Below are 18,004 nucleotides of genomic sequence, written 5' to 3'. Positions count from 1 at the left end.
ACAATGGAATAGTTAGAAATTTATAATAGAAAAAAATCTGGAAAACTCACAAATATGTAGAAATTAACACACTCCTAAATAACCAGTGGGTCAAAAAAGATCACAAGGGAAATCAGAAAATACTTTGAGATGAATGAGAATGAAGATATAACATACAAAAACTTAGGTAAAAATGCAACTAAACCAGTGCTTAGATGAAATTTATAGCTGTAAATATCTATAATAAAAAAGAAGGAAGAATTCAAGTCAATGACCTAACCTCCACTAAAGAAGAAACTAAATCCAAAGCAAGCAGAAGGAAGGAAATAAGACAGATTAGAGCAAAACTCAGTGAAGTAGAAAATAGAAAAACAATAGAGAAAAACAACAGAACCAAAAGTTGTTTCTTTGAAAAAATCAACAAAATTGATAAACCTTTAGCTAGACTGACCAGGAAAAAAAGAGAAAAGACTCAAATTACTAAAATCACAAATGAAAGAGAGGACATTACAACCAATCATATAGAAGTCCCCTTCTATATGTGGTCTTCCTGGTGGGGACTTCCCTGGTGGGACTTCCCTGGTGGTCCAGTAGGTAAGACTCTGTGCTCCCAATGCAGGGCACCCAGGTTTGATCCCTGGTTGGGGAACTAGATCCTACATGCATGCCGCAACTAAGAGCCCGCATGCCACAACTGAAAGATCCCACATGCCTCAACTAAGACCTGGCTCAGCCAAAATAAATTAATTAATTAATTAATTTTTTAAAATCATAATGGTATACTATGAACAATTATATTCTAATGAATGAGAAAACTTAGATTAAACAGGAAAATTCCTAAAAAGGCAAAAACTATTGTCAAGAAAAAAAACAGAAAATCTGACTAGACCTGCAAAAAATAAAGAGATTAAATTAGTAATTTTAAAATTTCTCACAGGGACTTCCCTGGAGGTCCAGTAGTTAAGACTCCACGTCTCCAGTGCAGGTGGCATGGGTTCAATCCCTGGTCAGGGAACTAAGGTCTCGCATGCCATGCGGCGCAGCCAAAAAATAAAATAAAATAGTTAAAAACAACGACGACAAAACAAAACTTCTCACAAAGAAAAGCTCAGGGACTTCCCTGGTGGCCCAGTGGTTAAGAATCCTGCTGCCAAACTGAAGGAGAAAAAACATATGATCATCTCAACAGATGCAGAGAAAGCTTTCGACAAAATTCAACACCCATTTATGATAAAAACCCTCCAGAAAGTAGGCATTGAGGGAAATTTCCTCAACATAATAAAGGCCTTATATGACAAACCCACAACCAACATCGTCCTCAATGGTGAAAAACTGAAAGCATTTCCACTAAGATCAGGAAGAAGACAAGGTTGCCCACTCTCACCACTATTACTCAACATAGTTCTGGAAGTTTTAGCCACAGCAATCAGAGAAGAAAAGGAAATAAAAAGAATCCAAATCGGAAAAGAAGAAGTAAAGCTGTCACTGTTTGCAGAGGACATGATACTTTACATAGAGAATCCTAAAGATGCTACCAGAAAACTACTAGAGCTAATCAATGAATTTGGTAAAGTAGCAGGATACAAAATTAATGCACAGAAATCTCTGGCATTCCTATACACTAATGATGAAAAATCTGAAAGTGAAATTAAGAAAACACTCCCATTTACCATTGCAACAAAAAGAATAAAATATCTGGGAATAAACCTACCTAAGGAGACAAAAGACCTGTATGCAGAAAATTATAAGACACTGATGAAAGAAATTAAAGATGATACAAATAGATGGAGAGATATACCATGTTCTTGGATTGGAAGAATCAACATTGTGAAAATAACTGTACTACCCAAAGCAAGCTACAGATTCAATGCAATCCCTATCAAACTACCAGTGGCATTTTTCACAGAACTAGAACAAAAAATTTCACAATTTGTATGGAAACACAAAAGACCCCAAATAGCTAAAACAATCTTGAGAAAGAAAAACAGAGCTGGAGGAATCAGGCTCCCTGACTTCAGACTACACTACAAAGTAACCAAGACAGTATGATACTGGCACAAAAACAGAAATATAGATCAATGGAACAGGACAGAAAGCCCAGAGATAAACCCACACACATATGGTCACCTTATCTTTGATAAAGGAGGCAAGAATATACAGTGGAGAAAAGACAGTCTCTTCAATAAGTGGTGCTGGGAAAACTGGACAGCTACATGTAAAAGAATGAAATTAGAACACTCCCTAACACCATACACAAAAATAAACTCAAAATGGATTAGAGACCTAAATGTAAGACTGGACACTATAAAACTCTTAGAGGAAAACATAGGAAGAACACCTAGAGTCCATGCTCTTCAACAAGAGAAGCCACCCAGTGAGAAGCCCAAGCATGCAACAAAGAGTAGTCCCCGCTCGCCACAACTAGAGAAAGCTGCGTACGGGCACGAAGACCCAACGCAGCCACGAACAAACAAACAAATTAATTAATTAATTTAAAAGAAACTGAGGCATAGCAAGATCATATGACTCACCCATACAGGTAAAAGTGGCAGAGTCAAGCTATGAACCCAGGCAGTCTGGCTCTAGAGTCCATACTTTTTAGCCCAATATGCTCTATTGACTCCCATGCTCTTGACTTTTCCCTCTAACCCCAAATAATCTCAAAGTCATCCTTCAATCAGGATTGGGAATGGTGGTCAGAAAAACATAATACCCAAGGCTAATTAACCCTAATTTTCTTTCAAGAAGAATATATTCAAATATACTTTGTGAAATAAGAAAATATATAAAATGACTTATTACAAAGCTACAGTAATTGGAACTATGGTTCTGTAAAGATACACCTAGACCAACGGAATAGAATAGGGAGTCCAGAAATAAACCCTCACATACACAGTCAAATGATTTTTGACAATGGTGCCAAGACCTTTCAATCAGGAAAAGACAGGCTTTTCAACAAATAGGGCCGGAAAAACTGGATACTCACATGCAAGAGAATGAAATTTGACCCTTACCTTACACCATAAGCAAAACTTAATTCAAAATGGAACAAGACCCAAATTTAAGAGTTAAAACTATACAACTCTACAAAGAATTTCTGTGTGGGGTGATGAAAATAAAATTGACACCTCTGTGCCCTAGATCTCTCCTTTCTGATCCTTGAATGATGTTATTCCTGTTATGTATCTACCTCATTAGACTCTTTCGTGGCTATTACTCCTTCTTCACAAACTTTCTCTCTGCTTTTAAACTTGGAGTCACTAGCCTTCATTTTTTCCTCTATGCAGATGGTTCTGAAACGTACATTTCCAGCCCTGATGGTTCCAATTCCTCATTCAGTATTTCCATTTAAGCTTCCTGTTACTGTCTCTAACTGAAATGTCCAAAACTGAACACATCTTATTCCCTTTGAATTCACGTTTCTTTTCAAATTCATTACAGTGTCACCATTTCTCCAGTTACTCAGATTGAAGTTAAAAGTAGTACCATCCCAAACTCCTAGGTCCCTTTTTCCTATCACTCTGCCATTCACTGCACTTTTGACAATCATTATCTTGTTTATTGACTTACTTGCATTATCTATCTTCTTGACTAGAAAAAATACAAATAGGAACTACATGAAAATTAGGAATCTTGTCCATCTTAATCATGACTCTGTTCTTAGTTCTAGCACAGCACCTGGTGCATACCAGCTTCCTAATAAATACTTACTGAATATTGTTAACAGCTTATACTAGTTTTTATTAACAATAATAAAGTAGGTATATTATTACAAACTGCTTTTAATACTTTATCATATTAACAATGATTCTCTTGTGGAAGTGTTTATTATCATTATGCTCTCCATTTTATATTTGAGAAACTCAGCCTTAGAGTGGTTAAGTGTCTTGTTCATGGTCATAACACTACATAAGAGAATAAGGACCAGAATCCAAGGGTTCTAACTCAGCTATATCATATTACCTTGTAAAATGAATAAGTTTAAAAAACACACCCCCTGGACTTCCCTGGCAGTCCAGTGGTTAAGACTCCATGTTTCCATGTTTCCAATGCAGGGGGTGCAGGTTCAATCCCTGGTTGGGGAAGATCCCCCATGCCACAAGGCAAGCCAAAACAAAAAACACATATTTGTTTCAAAGAAATGGAGTTGATTCAGAAAATCTAACTGCCTCAGAAACTATCTTTGATATTTCAGTACATCGCCAATAAGCTACAGGCTTCAGATATTCCTCTCAATGATATGGGGAGGATAAAAGACAAAAATATATATTGTAAAATACTTAAAAAATCATGCTAAGTATATCCCATCTATTACTATTATTCTGGAGGCATCACTTACACAAGATTACATTGATGGTGATCTACTCAAACTGCTAACGAACCTTCTCACCCAGCAGTAATAACAGTCCCATGATGACCTGATACCCTATCAGTCAGGTAGCCCTTAGAGTATAGAGACCATGTCTTCTTGATCTCTGCAGACCTACCACATAGTACAGTGGCTGCAACATATTAGATACACAATATTATTTATTCAAGAATGAAAGAATTTAGGACTTCCCTGGTGGTCCAGTGGTTAAGAATCCACCTTCCAATGCAGGGGACGCAGGTTTGATCCCTGGTTGGAGAACTAAGATCCCACATGCCGCAGGGCAATTAAGCCCATGCACCGCAACTACAGAGCCCACATGGTCTGGAGCCTGTGCACCACAACTAGAGAGAAGCCCGCATGCCATAACTAGAAAGAAACCCACCCGCCACAATGAAAGATTCCGCGTGCTGCAACTAAGACCCAACGCAGCCAAAAACTTAATTAATTAAAAAGAATGAAGGAATTTGAAAAATGCAAAAACACCATCAGAGAGTACTTTACCTTGGCCTCTTCTTGATCTTCCAGAGAAAACTCCATCAATTCATCTGAAATCTCCTCTGTCTGGTTTTCTCCTAGCTCTGGATTTTTATCTAATTTTGAAACTGTAGTAATAGGACTGTCCAGATGTTTCATTTCACTTTCCACCAAGTTTCCATTGTCCTACGAATTATATTGACAATATTAAAAACTATCCAGGACCCTTACCTTACACCATATACAGATATTAACTCAAAATGAATCAAAGACCTAAATGTAAGAGCTAAAACTATAAAACTCTTAGAAGAAAATAGGAGGAAAGCTTTACAACCTTGGATTTGGCAATGATTTCTTGGATATTACACAAAACCACAAGCAACAAAAGAAAAAATAGATAAACTGGATTTCATCAAAATTAAAAACTTTTGTGCATCGAAGAATACTATCAAAAAAGTGAAAAGGCAACCCATAGGATAAAATATTTGCAAATCACATGAATACTATCAAAAAAGTGAAAAGGCAACCCATAGGATAAAATATTTGCAAATCACATATCTGATAAGGGATTAAATTCAGAATATATAAAGAACTCCCACAACTCAACAACAATAACAACAATAACAACAATAGCAACAATAACAACAGAAGGAAACAGGACTTGAATAGACATTTCTCCACAGATATACAAATGACCAATCAGCACATGAAAAGATACACAACATAACTAGTCATTAGGGAAATGCAAATCAAAACCACAATGAGATACTACTTTGTACCCATTAGGATAGCTACTATTAAACAAACAAACAAACAAAAAACCCCAGAAAATAAGTGTTGGCAAGGATATGGAGAAATTGGAACCCTTGTACATTGCTGTGGGAAATGTCAAATGGTGCAGTCGCTATGGATAACGGTATGGTGGTTCCCCAAAAAAATCAAACATAGAATTACCGTATATGACCAGTAATTCCATTTCTTGGTATATACCCCAAAGAATGAAAGCAGGGGTTTGAAGATATTTTTATACGAATGTGCACAGCAGCATTATTCACAATAGCCAAAAGGTGTAAACAACTCAAATGTCCATCAACAGATTAATGGATAAACAAAATGCAGTGTATTCATATGACAGAATATCATCCAGCCATAAAAAGGAATGAAATTCTGATGCATGCTACAATACGGATGAACCTTGAAGACATTATGCTAAGTGAGATAAGCCAGAAACAAAAGGACAAATATTATATGATTCTACTTACATGAAGTACCTAGAGTAGTCAAATTCACAGAGACAGAAAAGAGACTAGAGGTTACCAGAGGGAGAAAAGCGCAGTTATTATTTAATGGGTAGACAGCTTCTGTTTTGAAGGATGAAAAAATGCTGAAATGGATAGTGCTGATAGTTGTACAACATTGTGAACGTACTTAATGCCACTGGGTTGTACACAAAAATATGGTTTAGATGGTAAATGTTATGTATATTTTACTACATTAAAAAACATCACACACACATATACAGAAGATTATGTAGTAATTTACCATGCTCCACGTCTTCCCCTATTCCAAGGAATCAAAAATCTGAAACATGATCAGCTTCATCTACTTAGCATGGGATATGTTAAAATGGCTTTCCCAAAGTGTTGAGATTAGAATCCAAATCTCTGGAGTATCTTAAGTCCATAGTCTATTAAAAACAAGTGATGCTGTACACCTGAAACTAACACAACCTTGTAAATCAACTGTACTTCAATTTAAAAAAGAAGAAAAAATCACAACAAGTGAGTGCCTGGGTAACTTAAGACTCCAGTAGCAAAATGGACAAAGGACACAATCACTAGAGAAAATATATATGGCTAATAGTCACATGAAATCATTACTAATTATTTTTAACATAAAATAAAACATTTTACCCATCTAATTAGCAATTTTTTTTTTTTTTTTTTTTTTTGCGGTACGCTGGCCTCTCACTGCTGTGGCCTCTCCCGTTGCGGAGCACAGGCTCCGGATGCGCAGGCTCAGCGGCCATGGCTCACGGGCCCAGCCGCTCTGCGGCATGTGGGATCTTCCCGGACCGGGACACAAACCCATGTCCCCGGCATTGGCAGGCGGACTCTCAACCACTGCGCCACCAGGGAAGCCCTAATTAGCAATTTTTTTAAAGTGATAACAAATTATCCAAATGAGCCATGGATTGCTCCTGAAAACATAAATTCTTAGAACTTTTTTTGGAAAGGAATTTGGCAATATGTATCAAAAATCTTAAAAAATATTTAAACCCTTTAATCCAGTAATTATGTTGTCTTGGTACTAATCCTAAATAAAAAAATTTTTAACATAGGCAAAAATTTGTGCTCAAGAACTTACATGATAGCATTATTTGTAAAAGCAAAATGTGGATACTCCTAAGTGTCCAACAATCGGGAAGTATTGTACGTAGGTGTTAGAATAAAAGCATCCCTTAAAAAGTAACGTTTACTAAGAGTTGTAATATTAACTTAAAATAACAGGATATGAAGTTATATATATGATATGACCTCAACTTTGTAAAACTGTACACATGGTTAAAAGATTGAAAGAAATGAGGTAAAATGTTAATAGTGGTTTTTCTCTATGAGGTAGCTATTTTCTTTTTTATATTTTCCTTTATTTATTTATTTTTTTAACATCTTTATTGGAGTATAATTGCTTTACAATGGTGTGTTAGTTTCTGCTTTATAACAAAGTGAATCAGTTATACATATACATATGTTCCCATATCTCTTCCCTCTTGCGTCTCCCTCCCTCCCACCCTCCCTATCCCACCCCTCTAGGTGGTCATAAAGCACCGAGCTGATCTCCCTGTGCTATGCCGCTGCTTCCCACTAGCTATCTATTTTACATTTGGTAGTGTATATATGTCCATGTCACTCTCTCACTTTGTCCCAGCTTACCCTTCCTCCTCCCCGTATCCTCAAGTCCATTCTCTAGTAGGTCTGTGTCTTTATTCCCATCTTACCCCTAGGTACTTCATGACCATTTTTTTTTTTCTTAGATTCCATATATATGTGTTAGCGTACAGTATTGGTTTTTCTCCTTCTGACTTACTTCACTCTGTATGACAGACTCTAGGTCCATCCACGTCACTACAAATAACTCAATTTCGTTTCTTTTTATGGCTGAGTAATATTCCATTGTATATATGTGCCACATCTTCTTTATCCATTCATCTGTTGATGGACACTTAGGTTGCTTCCATGTCCTGGCTATTGTAAATAGAGCTGCAATGAACATTTTGGTACATGACTCTTTTTGAATTATGGTTTTCTCAGGGTATATGCCCAGCAGTGGGATTGCTGGGTTGTATGGTAGTTCTATTTGTAGTTTTCTAAGGAACTTCCATACTGTTCTCCACAGTGGCTGTATCAATTTACATCCCCACTATCTGTGAAAGAGTGTTCCCTTTTCTCCACACCCTCTCCAGCATTTATTGTTTGTAGATATTTTGATGATGGCCATTCTGACCAGTGTGAGATGATATCTCATTGTAGTTTATTTTTATACCATTTTCACAATGGGCACATAGTACTTTTAAAACCAGGGAAGGGGGGGCGGAAACACTTAAAGAATAAAGGGGAAATTTTTTAAAAGGCCTAAGAATTTTTTCTTCTCCTTAAATTTAAATGAATAAAAAGATCAGAGGATATCTCCTCCCTTTCCCTGCTCAAAGGTTACTTCTCCAACCTCTTTTCTCACCCAAGTCAGCTTTGAAAAATTCAAAGGGACATAAATCCAGATCTATCATCCTCTACCCCACAATACCTCAGTTGACTCTTGAGGAAGATGTCCAGTGACTCACCAGCAGAAAAAGAGGAGACCTCAGGTTCCTGGGTACCCACCACTCCAAGGGCTTTGAAGTGCTGTTTTCCTGCATAAGAAAAACTACATTGGCTGGAGGAAGAGAAGTGTCAGCAGACCCTGCCAAAAACATTTCATCTGATGAAGCCATGAATAATCCTTACAAAACACAGTATATGTAACCAAGGTTGACCACGTACCCTGAAAATACAAATTATGGTTTGGATTTGTTATGGTGTGTAGATCTGCTCTGGAGCGTACTAATTTTATGATCACAAGCCAAATGAAGGGAGGAAAAAGGGAGCCTGACAGGGGAAGGAATGATGAGATTTTTAAAAAGTGATTATAAAGGGAGATTAGAAGGACTGTAATTCAAGAAAAAGCTGATTAGAACAGCCAAAAACATGGGCATAACTTAGGCAATGTGAGCAAAGAAGAACAGCAGCTATCTTTTATAGATACTGACCTGGCGGAAAGGATGGGAGGCAGGGAAAAGAAAAAAGATGGCTAGAAAATGGGATTAGTTGAAGGGATTAGTTAGAGAATTATCTTAGCGATTAGGTAGCTTTGGAGAGGCCAGTTTCAACTTGGAACTGAAGGATGGTCTGAGACTCAGAGGAAAAAGGACAATGACTTCCTCAGAATAGGGGCTAAGAAGCTGGGCTAAGGGGGAAATAAGAAGAAATTAAGAAACCTAGACTTGTATATGAAGCCATGCAAAGAATATGTGAACAAGTTATGTAAGTTATCCCTATCTGTTTAAAAAAGAAAAAAAGTCCTAAATTCCTTACACTGCAATCAACTGAACATGAGTAATAATGATGAACTGCTGTGGAAGACTTGGAGCTAGGATCAAACCTTAAAGGGTAAAAACAAAACAAACCATAAAGAATTTTTTTTCCATAGTGATGCAATTTGCTTGTCTAGCATACTGAGGCACAAACAGCTCTAGGTCTCATAATGATACTGATGAGTTAGTTGTTCCACTCAAAGGAAGAAAACTGCTAATGGATCTAGGTTTCCATTAAAAGACTCACATTCTCTTTATTTGCGGATGAGCTACATATTGCATCTTTCTTCCTGTGGCCATGGTCCAAAGCATTCGGAGTGCTACAAAGCAGCTGTGCCTACAAGAGATTGTTTTCTGAGAACATCCAGCATCCTCAAGCCACAGGTAAGCTGGAAGCCCTCTGCTTCCCACCTGACAAACTCAGACCCAAGAAAGATGAGTTACTCACTGGGCTGCATTTTACAAGGTGTTGGTGATAATTCCTGTAGATAAAAAAAACTGCCAGTCAGTTAAACCCCAAATAGGATTTGGTTATTCTTCAGTGGCTTGGGACATCCCACTTTTCCTTTCTTCCATTCTAGGAGACCTGTACCTAGTTGATATGTCTTTTCCAATAACAATATGTAGGGTGTTCTCTGTGGTAAATATCAAGACATTGAGTGACATCCTGGGGATAAGGACCTCATTTCACTGGCATAACCATATATATAGATATGCATCAAAGATGATGAGTTTGTCCTACATCTTATGCAGACACAATTTACAATTTACTAATTTTTCAGCATTGACTATTGGGAGTTAATATTTATTTTTTTATGAATTTCTATCCTCCCTTTCCAGATTTTATCTAGTTTACCTGGGTTAGGACATATAAACAATTCAAAGAAAATACAGGCAATATAAAGTAAAATTTTCACATGTATTGATTAAAAATACTCATGGAAAGCCTTCCCTAGTGCATGAAAGTGGCACCTAATTCATCTAAACATCGAAGAATAATACTATAAAAAGATTAAAACAGTCAAATGGAAAATTTATGATAAATTTAAGAAGTTGAATTAAAATTACTTTTCAGTCCTGAGTACTCTGATTGAACATTTTAAGATCTCCAACACGGGACTTCCCTGGTGGCTCAGTGGTTAAGAATCCGCCTGCCAATTCAGGGGACACGGGTTCGATCCTTGGTCCAGGAAGATCCCACATGCTGCGGAACAACAAAGCCTGTGCGCCACAACTACTGAACCTGCACTCTAGAGCCCACGAGCCACAACTACTGAGCCCGTATGCCACAGCTACTGAAGTCCATGTGCCTAGAGCCCGTGCTCCACAACAAGAGAAGCCACGACAATGAGAAGCTCATGCACCACAACGAAGAGTAGCCCCCGCTCGCCGCAACTAGAGAAAGCCCGCGCGCAGCAACGAAGACCCAATGCAGCCAAAAGTTAATTAATTAATAGATTAATTTTAAAAAAAAAGATCTCCAACAAAGAATCTTCAACAGTAATAATAATAAACATTATAAAATGTATGGTATGCATTAGATACACATTTTCATTTAATCCTCACAGCAGCCATTTATGTAAAGTGCTATTATTATCTCCATTATTATTATTTCTTTATTACAAATAAAGAAACTGAGGTCCATTGAAATTAAGAAACTTGTCAGAGTCAGCTGGTGAAGTAGTAGTAAGCCACTGGAATTCAGACACTCTGATTCCAGAGCCTGCACTCTACACTTTCAACCACTAAGATATATATACTCCATCTAAGTGCAGTATACCATTCTCCTCCATTCTAAAGACAATGCTGATTGTATGTGATGGTTAAAATGAATAGCCTTAAAAAAAAAAAAAAAAAATGAATAGCCTTCATTTTCACAACACAATTTAGATCTTGGAAACTTAAAAACATTTCAAGGGAAGAATCTAGGCCCCCAAGTCCACTTACATCTAAAGTGAAACATTCTCTACTCTACAGAGTCTGCATAGGATAAAATCCCCAGGCCAGTGTTGAAAAGGCTTTAGCATGGGGTTCATTTCGCAAAAGAACTTACATCCCAGCTAACTGTATTTCCTCAGGTCCTGTAGAATCCAAGTGACCTGCAATCAGATGTGAAGAGTTATTCTTGTCCATGCATTTTGTCTTTCCTTCTCATTTTCTTCATTACCAGTGAGCCATATTAATTTCAAAAGCTGCTCTTGTGAACACAAAGGCTCTTGATAGGTACCAGTTTCATGGTACAAGGTACCATGGTATAAGGTACAAGTTCATGGAAACTTAAGAATTTACATGTGTCACGGAAAGAAAAAATTCTGATTAGCAGTGCATTATGCTAAACTACAGAGATTTCTTCCATGAGTAGAAAGGAAAGCTTATCACTCAGGAAATGTGAAATCAGAACAAATACTAAAATGGTTGACTAGTAAAACACATTCCTTTGGGGTACACACCCTATAAAAACACATAAGAATTAGTTGACAAAGTATTTCTTTATGTTGGTTTCTTTGCCTCTGCTGAGATTAGACTAGGGCATAAACTTTTCATCTTTAACTACCACTTTCATTCCCACAATCAGTCAACAAAATATTCCTTCTTGTCTAACTTTCTCAATGAAAAGTGACTCCTATTGGGGTCAATTCTCTTCCCATTGGCTGAATCATTCTCCTCAAAAATCCTCTAGGTACTCAAAGAATTCCATCTTCAAGGTTCTCTATTTACTTTTACCACCTTCCATCTCTATCCTACTACTCTGTCCTCACCCCTAACAGTTATTCCTTCCCTTGAGGCTTTTACCTCCCTTTTCCCTACCAGTTTCATCAAGGTCTGAAGAAGTGGTAAACTGAGTGGCAGACATCTCCCCGCTGCTAAGATTCGAAAGATTAAGGCAACGTTTTGGGGTTTCTCTGTTGAGACATAATAATACATCAAGATTCCCATTAGGTTGTAATATCCTTAAAAGGCAAAGATCACATTATCCTCTTCATTTGAAACACCCCTCAATGACTATCACATAATCTGAGCAGTGTCCAAATAAAGCTAATTGTTTTTTGGAAGTATTTCAGATTAGGCTGAGAAAAATCTCCCACCTTTTCTCTACTCTAATAATCTGTACGTCATTTTCTCCTCACCAACATATTGAGACAAGGGAATTTTTAAAAATTGGCTGAGGTGGGTCTTGACCACACATCTTTTGCCCTGAGCAACTTAACAACACAGATTTGATTTCTCCCTGGAGTCTCCAGTACTTCTCTGATCTGTGATTCTCCAACTTTGTTGATTAGCTGACGCATGAGGGCATAGCATGACCAGAATTTGAAGTACAGTAACAGTAACGTTAACAGTAGTACTAATAAGTGGAAACTCATATAATGCAATAAAGTTTTCAAAGACTTTTCCCAGACATCACATCAGTTGATTCTCACAAGATCCTAGTAAGATATTATGTCACAGCAAAGAAGCCTGAGACTCAAAACGGTCACATGGCTAGTCAAGGGCAGAGCTAAGACTTAAACCCTGATCTCTGAGCCAGGATAATTTTTAAAAACCCAAAAACTGTTTAGAAGAGCAAAGGAGATAAGGTGTGAAAAGAAAAAGTGGATTTACCCAGACAAAATGCTTAGGTTTGCAGAATCACCAAAAAGTTTCTTCTCCACTGGGGTTCTAGGGAGATCTGAACTGATGGAAAAGGAAGTATCTCTCTCCAGGAGCAGGTTTAATATCTTCCTCTGATTGGACCTAAAACTAGGTCCTGAGCCAGGGCTTCCCTCCTCTCTTGTAGATGAAAAGAATTCTGCAGACATGGTTTCCGAGTTCTCACTAAGAAAAAATAAAACGTAGCTAAGAGAGGGAGAACGTCATCTACACAGGTACATCACAGATGGTCTAGCTGTCAGAACCTCCTCCACCCTTTCCAGCAGCGACCAAGCGGATCAATATTAAGGAGGGGGCATTCCTAAACGGTGAACCACATCTTGGCTTGAAGATTAAATAGCACTTGCCGAAGCGGCTTGGCCTTTCCAGCGGAACCTGAACTGACCGAAAGGCAACCTCAGGACCTTCAAGATGGAATGAAAAGAGGACCTGGACTTGTTAGGAGCCACATAGCTCGTGACTCCTGACAGGAAGGAACTCGGGTCTCCTAACTCGCGATAATGCCTGTTGTGTCCCCCTAACCTCTGTTTGCGAGGCCCGTGATTCCAAGGAGGACACAGCTCTGGGCTTACCTCAGGTTTGAGTCTGAGACTTCCCTTCAGGAGGAAGAGAAGTAGGCAGGGAATCACACACAAGCGAAGACTCTAGCAGAATTCAAGGAAATCTGGGGAAAGGAGGCGATTTAACCAGACGACAGCTATGCCTCTCGACCAGATAGGCTGGAGTCTGCCTTCTCCGCTTCTCTCACCGGACTGTCGAAGTTACAGCCTCAGAGCAAGATCAACAGCCATAGGCCTTCACCATTCAAACCTTCCGCCCGCCCAATAACCTATCCCGCTCGCCTCTAAGCTGCGCCAGCCAATCTCCGCGCACCCGCCTAGACAACCCCGCCCCCCCACACCTCGGCCAATCGTTTGCCTCGTACAGCACCCGGGGGCGTGAACTGTTCCGGAAGGAGCGAGATTTGCCCCGCCCCGCAGCCCAGCGGGCTGCCGACTGGCCCACCAGCTTTCGGCAAGGCCCGAGTTAAACCCCGCCCCACAGGGAGTTTGGCGCCTCATTGGCTCTCCCTCTGGCCTATCACCACACCCTTTCTGAGCTCTCCTTTCCTTCAGCCCCTCCAACCCCGGGACATTTAAATTGCTAGCGACGACCACTCCCTAGGGTAATACCTGGAGAAATTAATTTAGGTGGGAGGGTGCTTTAAACGTTTTTTGTTTTTGGTTTTTTCCCTTGCTTCTTTCTCGTATCGTTACGTGGACCTTTCCCTCTTAGTTTTGCTAGCCTTCCCCTGTAGATGGAACATTTGCCGCCCGTGTGGCAGATGTTGCGGCGAGACAGGTGCGTGTATTTATGATGAGTAGCACTGGCCCCTTCCAAGAGCTTTCCTGGGTCGGTGTCCCTTTTAAGCGCGCAGCATCTGAGACGCTAGGTTATATGCGGTAAAGGGAATTCCTTTTCAAGGAAAGTAGGAGAGTTGAATCATCTCTTGGCGTAATCCTTATCACAGTCCAGAGGATACCAAACTTTGGTTGTTTATGGAAATTTGAACATTGACTAGGTGATACTAAGAATTTATTCTTAATGTTGGGGATTTGCTTTTAAATAATCCTGTGGGAGTGGTGGTGAGTATAGGTGAAACAAGATTGGCCGTGAGTATTGGGTGATGGGTAGCTAGGGGGTACATGATATCAGTGCTCTCAAAGTTTTATCCGCATACTAATCACCTGCGGATCTTGTTAAAATACATATTCTGATTCAGTAGATCTGGGTAAGAATTCAAGATTCTGAACGTCTAACAAGCTCCCAGCTGATGCTAATGCAGCTGGTACTGGGACCATACTTTGAGTTGCAGGAGATTATGCTGTTCTCTTTGTATATTTGAAATTTTCCATAAAAATGTTTAAAACAACCTTGGAAGCTCTTTAAAATACATGTTCCCAAAGTGATAATTCAGTAGGTCTAGAGTAGGGCTCAGGAATTATCAAGGCCCCCAGGTGCTACCCAGACAGATGGCTTGCAGACCACACTTTGAGAAACGAATTAGAAATGCAGCCTTAATCTTTGAGAGACAGTAAGTGAGAAATACAACCTTTATCTGGTGTCAGGATCTTGGTAGTGGTAGTGGCTGAGAGTAGCTGGGTTTTATCCTAATACCCTTTTCATCTGTAGAATCTGCTTCCCCAGAAAGGAGGTGCGTGAAGAGCCTTTATCCTCTAGGATAGAGATGGTGAGTGTGGGAGTCAGTACAGAGCCCTGCCATGCCAGGTGAGTTTGACAATCAGGCTGGGGATTAACGGAATGTGGGAAGAGTTGGTTTCCGCTTTGATGACCATCATCACACTTCATGGGACGACTGTCTACTTCCTCACAGGTGGGAGGTAGAGACAGATGCAATTGTCCTACAGCGGCGGCAAAAGCAGATAGATTATGGCAAGCGCACACCTGGTTACCAGTGCTTTCTGCAGCAGGTCCCCAAGTGAGTGCAGTTGTGGGTAGTTACAACAAGAGTGTCAACCACGTGGCTTTTGTTCACTATCAGATAATGGAAAGATACTAGAATCTGAATGCTCCCACAAAGTTGTAGCATTACTAAAATAAATTTTCCAGCAGTCTAGCCCCCCAGATAAGTTTCCAAGTGTTTTTTTTTCAAATGGAACAAGTTATACGTGGGCCATAAGACTTTTTAAAGCTCTATCCATGTTTGCTAATGAAAATTTTTTTTCTTCCATCCATTTTCACCTCATGCCTCCATCTGACTTGGCTTATTACAACATACTTGCCTAATTACATGTAAGCTTACATGCATACATACAAACTAATGTATGAAAAGGTAGAATGTACTTTAAAGAGACGTCAAATATTTTCTTTTATATCTCTCTTGACTTCTGAGGGAGTTGGAATATCTAATTTACCCTTCCCAGAAGAAAGAATATTAGGGAATTGGGAATTTTGATGTTTAATCTAATTTAAAGATTTTCTTTGGATTGTGGGCATTGATCTTACCTCATTATCAGAGAATCCCTAATGAGTCTCCTAATTCATCATGATAAGCAGTGAGCTGTGCCCCTTCACCTTGACCTCAGTCTGACATATATGTTGTTGCCAGGGCACAGCGACAGCCAGGACTTCACCCTCAAACACCAAACAAGAACAGGAGGTACAGCCGTCGCTCCTGGGATGCCCAGATCAGGCAGTGGAGAAGAGCCCTACATTCCTGGGACCCCCCCAGCCAGCCTCTGCAGGCTGAGGGGTGTGTGCACTACTATTCCTTGTTCCTTCCCTGAGTGGTGGACTAAGCCCTACCTCTCCCCACTTTGCAGAGGTTTAGCTTTCACTGGCTGAAAAGGGAGAGTCTGAATGAGCTGCACGTTCCTCTGACTCTGCTGCCTTCTTAGGTGGGGAATGGACAATCTCTTAGAGCCAATGGATTCTACCCCTTTGGATGACTGGCTCAAGACCCTGGAACCCTCAGAGAATCTGGATGGAGAACAGAAGGGAGCCCAGGTAGTATCCTCTGCTAAAACCCACTGGAGCAGGGTCAGAGATGGGATCTGGCCCAAGAGGTCACAGTTATGATGGGGTTCAAGGTAGTAGCCCAAGAACAAAAGAAGGGAAATGGGACAGAAAGAAAAAATTGCGGGACGTGAGTAAAAAACCTTGAACCAAAAGTGGCATAAAGAAATCTAGTTATAGTTAGTAATGGGGGACAGGTTGGGCTGCACTGGGGGCGCTGTTTTATACGTGATGAAATGGGTGTCATCTTCCTTTGAAAGGAGACATGAAACCTGAGTTGCAGGGTTTAGTTGTTTTAAGTGTCTCAGTTTCTTTCAGTGTTTTCCAAATGCGCCAATGCTAACTTAACTTCTTATTCTCAATCACTTAACTTTAGTAAGCATGGTATTTTGTTATTAAATAAAAAGGGTGATCACCAAGTGGTGAAGACCAAGGGCTTTAGAACCTCAGACTGCTTTTTTTTAACTTTTTATTTTATATTGGAGTATAGTTGGTTAACAATGTTATGAGTCAGATTGCTTTTTAATACTGCTTTTGTCCACCACACGGGCAGTCACTTAACCTCTCCTGCTGTTTAATCCAACAAATAAGGAGATTTTTTCTCATTTGATGATTGTAAACAAAAATGAGAATACATATTTAAAGTATGCAGCACGGTGCCTGGCACGTAAGTGCTCCATAGCAGCAATTATTGGAAACCATGTCTCCTACACTTCACGGCCCCTGTCCCTTCTTTTGCCAAGGGGAAATGTGCAGGGCAAACAAATGTGCAGTGTATCTCCCATCCCCCCCCCCCATTTTCTTGATACTACCTCACTTTCCCTCTACTCTTCTTTTCCAGTTTGCAGGTTTGGTGGCTCCTGTCTCCTCCCTTCCCTGGTTCTGTGAGGAAGATCCCCACCACTGGCTCTACCTTCTAGCCGATCACAATTACTTATCTGTCCCAGACTTGAGTGGGACACAAAATATTTAGGGAAAACATATCTTTCACGGGACTCGTTGCTGAATGTAATAGTGAAGATTACTTGCACTACTTCTACTTAACAATCGATTAAAAAAGATCTAAAACTCTGTCCTACAAAGAGATCATAACACGAAGGCATTGTTTAAAACCTCTCCTCTTCCCATATTTTACCCTCTCTCTAAACCTTCTTTGCTGGCTGAGACTCAAATTTACATAAGAGCCAGAAACCACCTAGCTGTTCCACAACCTCTTCACGTGCTAACGGCTACATTCAGTCTCTTCAAAAAGGACTTAAACTTTGGCTGAGGTGGGAGGTGGTGGTAGTGGTGGAAATTTAATAAAAGGTGGTTTCCTCTTCCTGAAGAGGAAGTATAGCGCCATCAACATCTTTTCCCCAGCTGCTTGTTTCCTCCCTCCCTTT

At 39.6% G+C, this 18,004-nt stretch overlaps 2 protein-coding genes across 4 annotated transcripts in view; one reads left to right on the top strand and one right to left on the bottom strand.

Moving 5' to 3' along the window:
* The window catches only part of CDC25C (cell division cycle 25C), a 29,651-nt gene extending 12,155 nt beyond the window's left edge, over positions 1 to 17,496 (bottom strand). The window contains exons 1-9 of one of the 3 annotated variants that reach the window (XM_033409838.2): positions 17,432 to 17,496; positions 13,676 to 13,767; positions 13,056 to 13,268; positions 12,261 to 12,355; positions 11,506 to 11,551; positions 9,901 to 9,934; positions 9,700 to 9,789; positions 8,664 to 8,732; positions 4,853 to 5,011 (exon numbers count right to left, since the gene is read on the bottom strand). In XM_033409838.2, the coding sequence (XP_033265729.1) occupies positions 4,853 to 5,011; positions 8,664 to 8,732; positions 9,700 to 9,789; positions 9,901 to 9,934; positions 11,506 to 11,551; positions 12,261 to 12,355; positions 13,056 to 13,252 (690 nt within the window). In that variant the 5' untranslated portion in view covers positions 13,253 to 13,268; positions 13,676 to 13,767; positions 17,432 to 17,496. Of the gene's footprint in view, positions 1 to 4,852; positions 5,012 to 8,663; positions 8,733 to 9,699; positions 9,790 to 9,900; positions 9,935 to 11,505; positions 11,552 to 12,260; positions 12,356 to 13,055; positions 13,269 to 13,675; positions 13,955 to 17,431 lie in introns of those variants that run through there. The other 2 variants (XM_033409840.2, XM_033409841.2) reach the window with 2 other exon arrangements.
* Positions 15,215 to 16,452, top strand: LOC101276467 (oocyte-specific histone RNA stem-loop-binding protein 2-like). Its single transcript, XM_033409849.2, has 3 exons — positions 15,215 to 15,371; positions 15,478 to 15,582; positions 16,213 to 16,452. Exons 1-3 carry the CDS (start codon positions 15,331 to 15,333, stop codon positions 16,388 to 16,390), a joined length of 324 nt encoding a protein of 107 aa, XP_033265740.2. The 5' UTR covers positions 15,215 to 15,330; the 3' UTR covers positions 16,391 to 16,452.
* Positions 17,497 to 18,004: the final 508 nt, after the last annotated feature.

Source organism: Orcinus orca, chromosome 3, assembly GCF_937001465.1.
Source record: "Orcinus orca chromosome 3, mOrcOrc1.1, whole genome shotgun sequence".
In the NCBI taxonomy this organism is placed as follows: domain Eukaryota; kingdom Metazoa; phylum Chordata; class Mammalia; order Artiodactyla; family Delphinidae; genus Orcinus; species Orcinus orca.
Note: the sequence above shows the minus strand (reverse complement) of the source record. Positions and strands in the feature narration are given on the sequence as shown.

Coding starts and splice junctions, on each gene's coding strand:
- LOC101276467 (XM_033409849.2), top strand. CDS start 15,331: ATGGTGAGTGTGGGAGTCAGTACAGAGCCCTGCCATGCCAG. Junction 15,372..15,477: donor ACAGAGCCCTGCCATGCCAG/GTGAGTTTGACA, acceptor ACTTCCTCACAG/GTGGGAGGTAGAGACAGATG. Junction 15,583..16,212: donor TTTCTGCAGCAGGTCCCCAA/GTGAGTGCAGTT, acceptor TGTTGTTGCCAG/GGCACAGCGACAGCCAGGAC.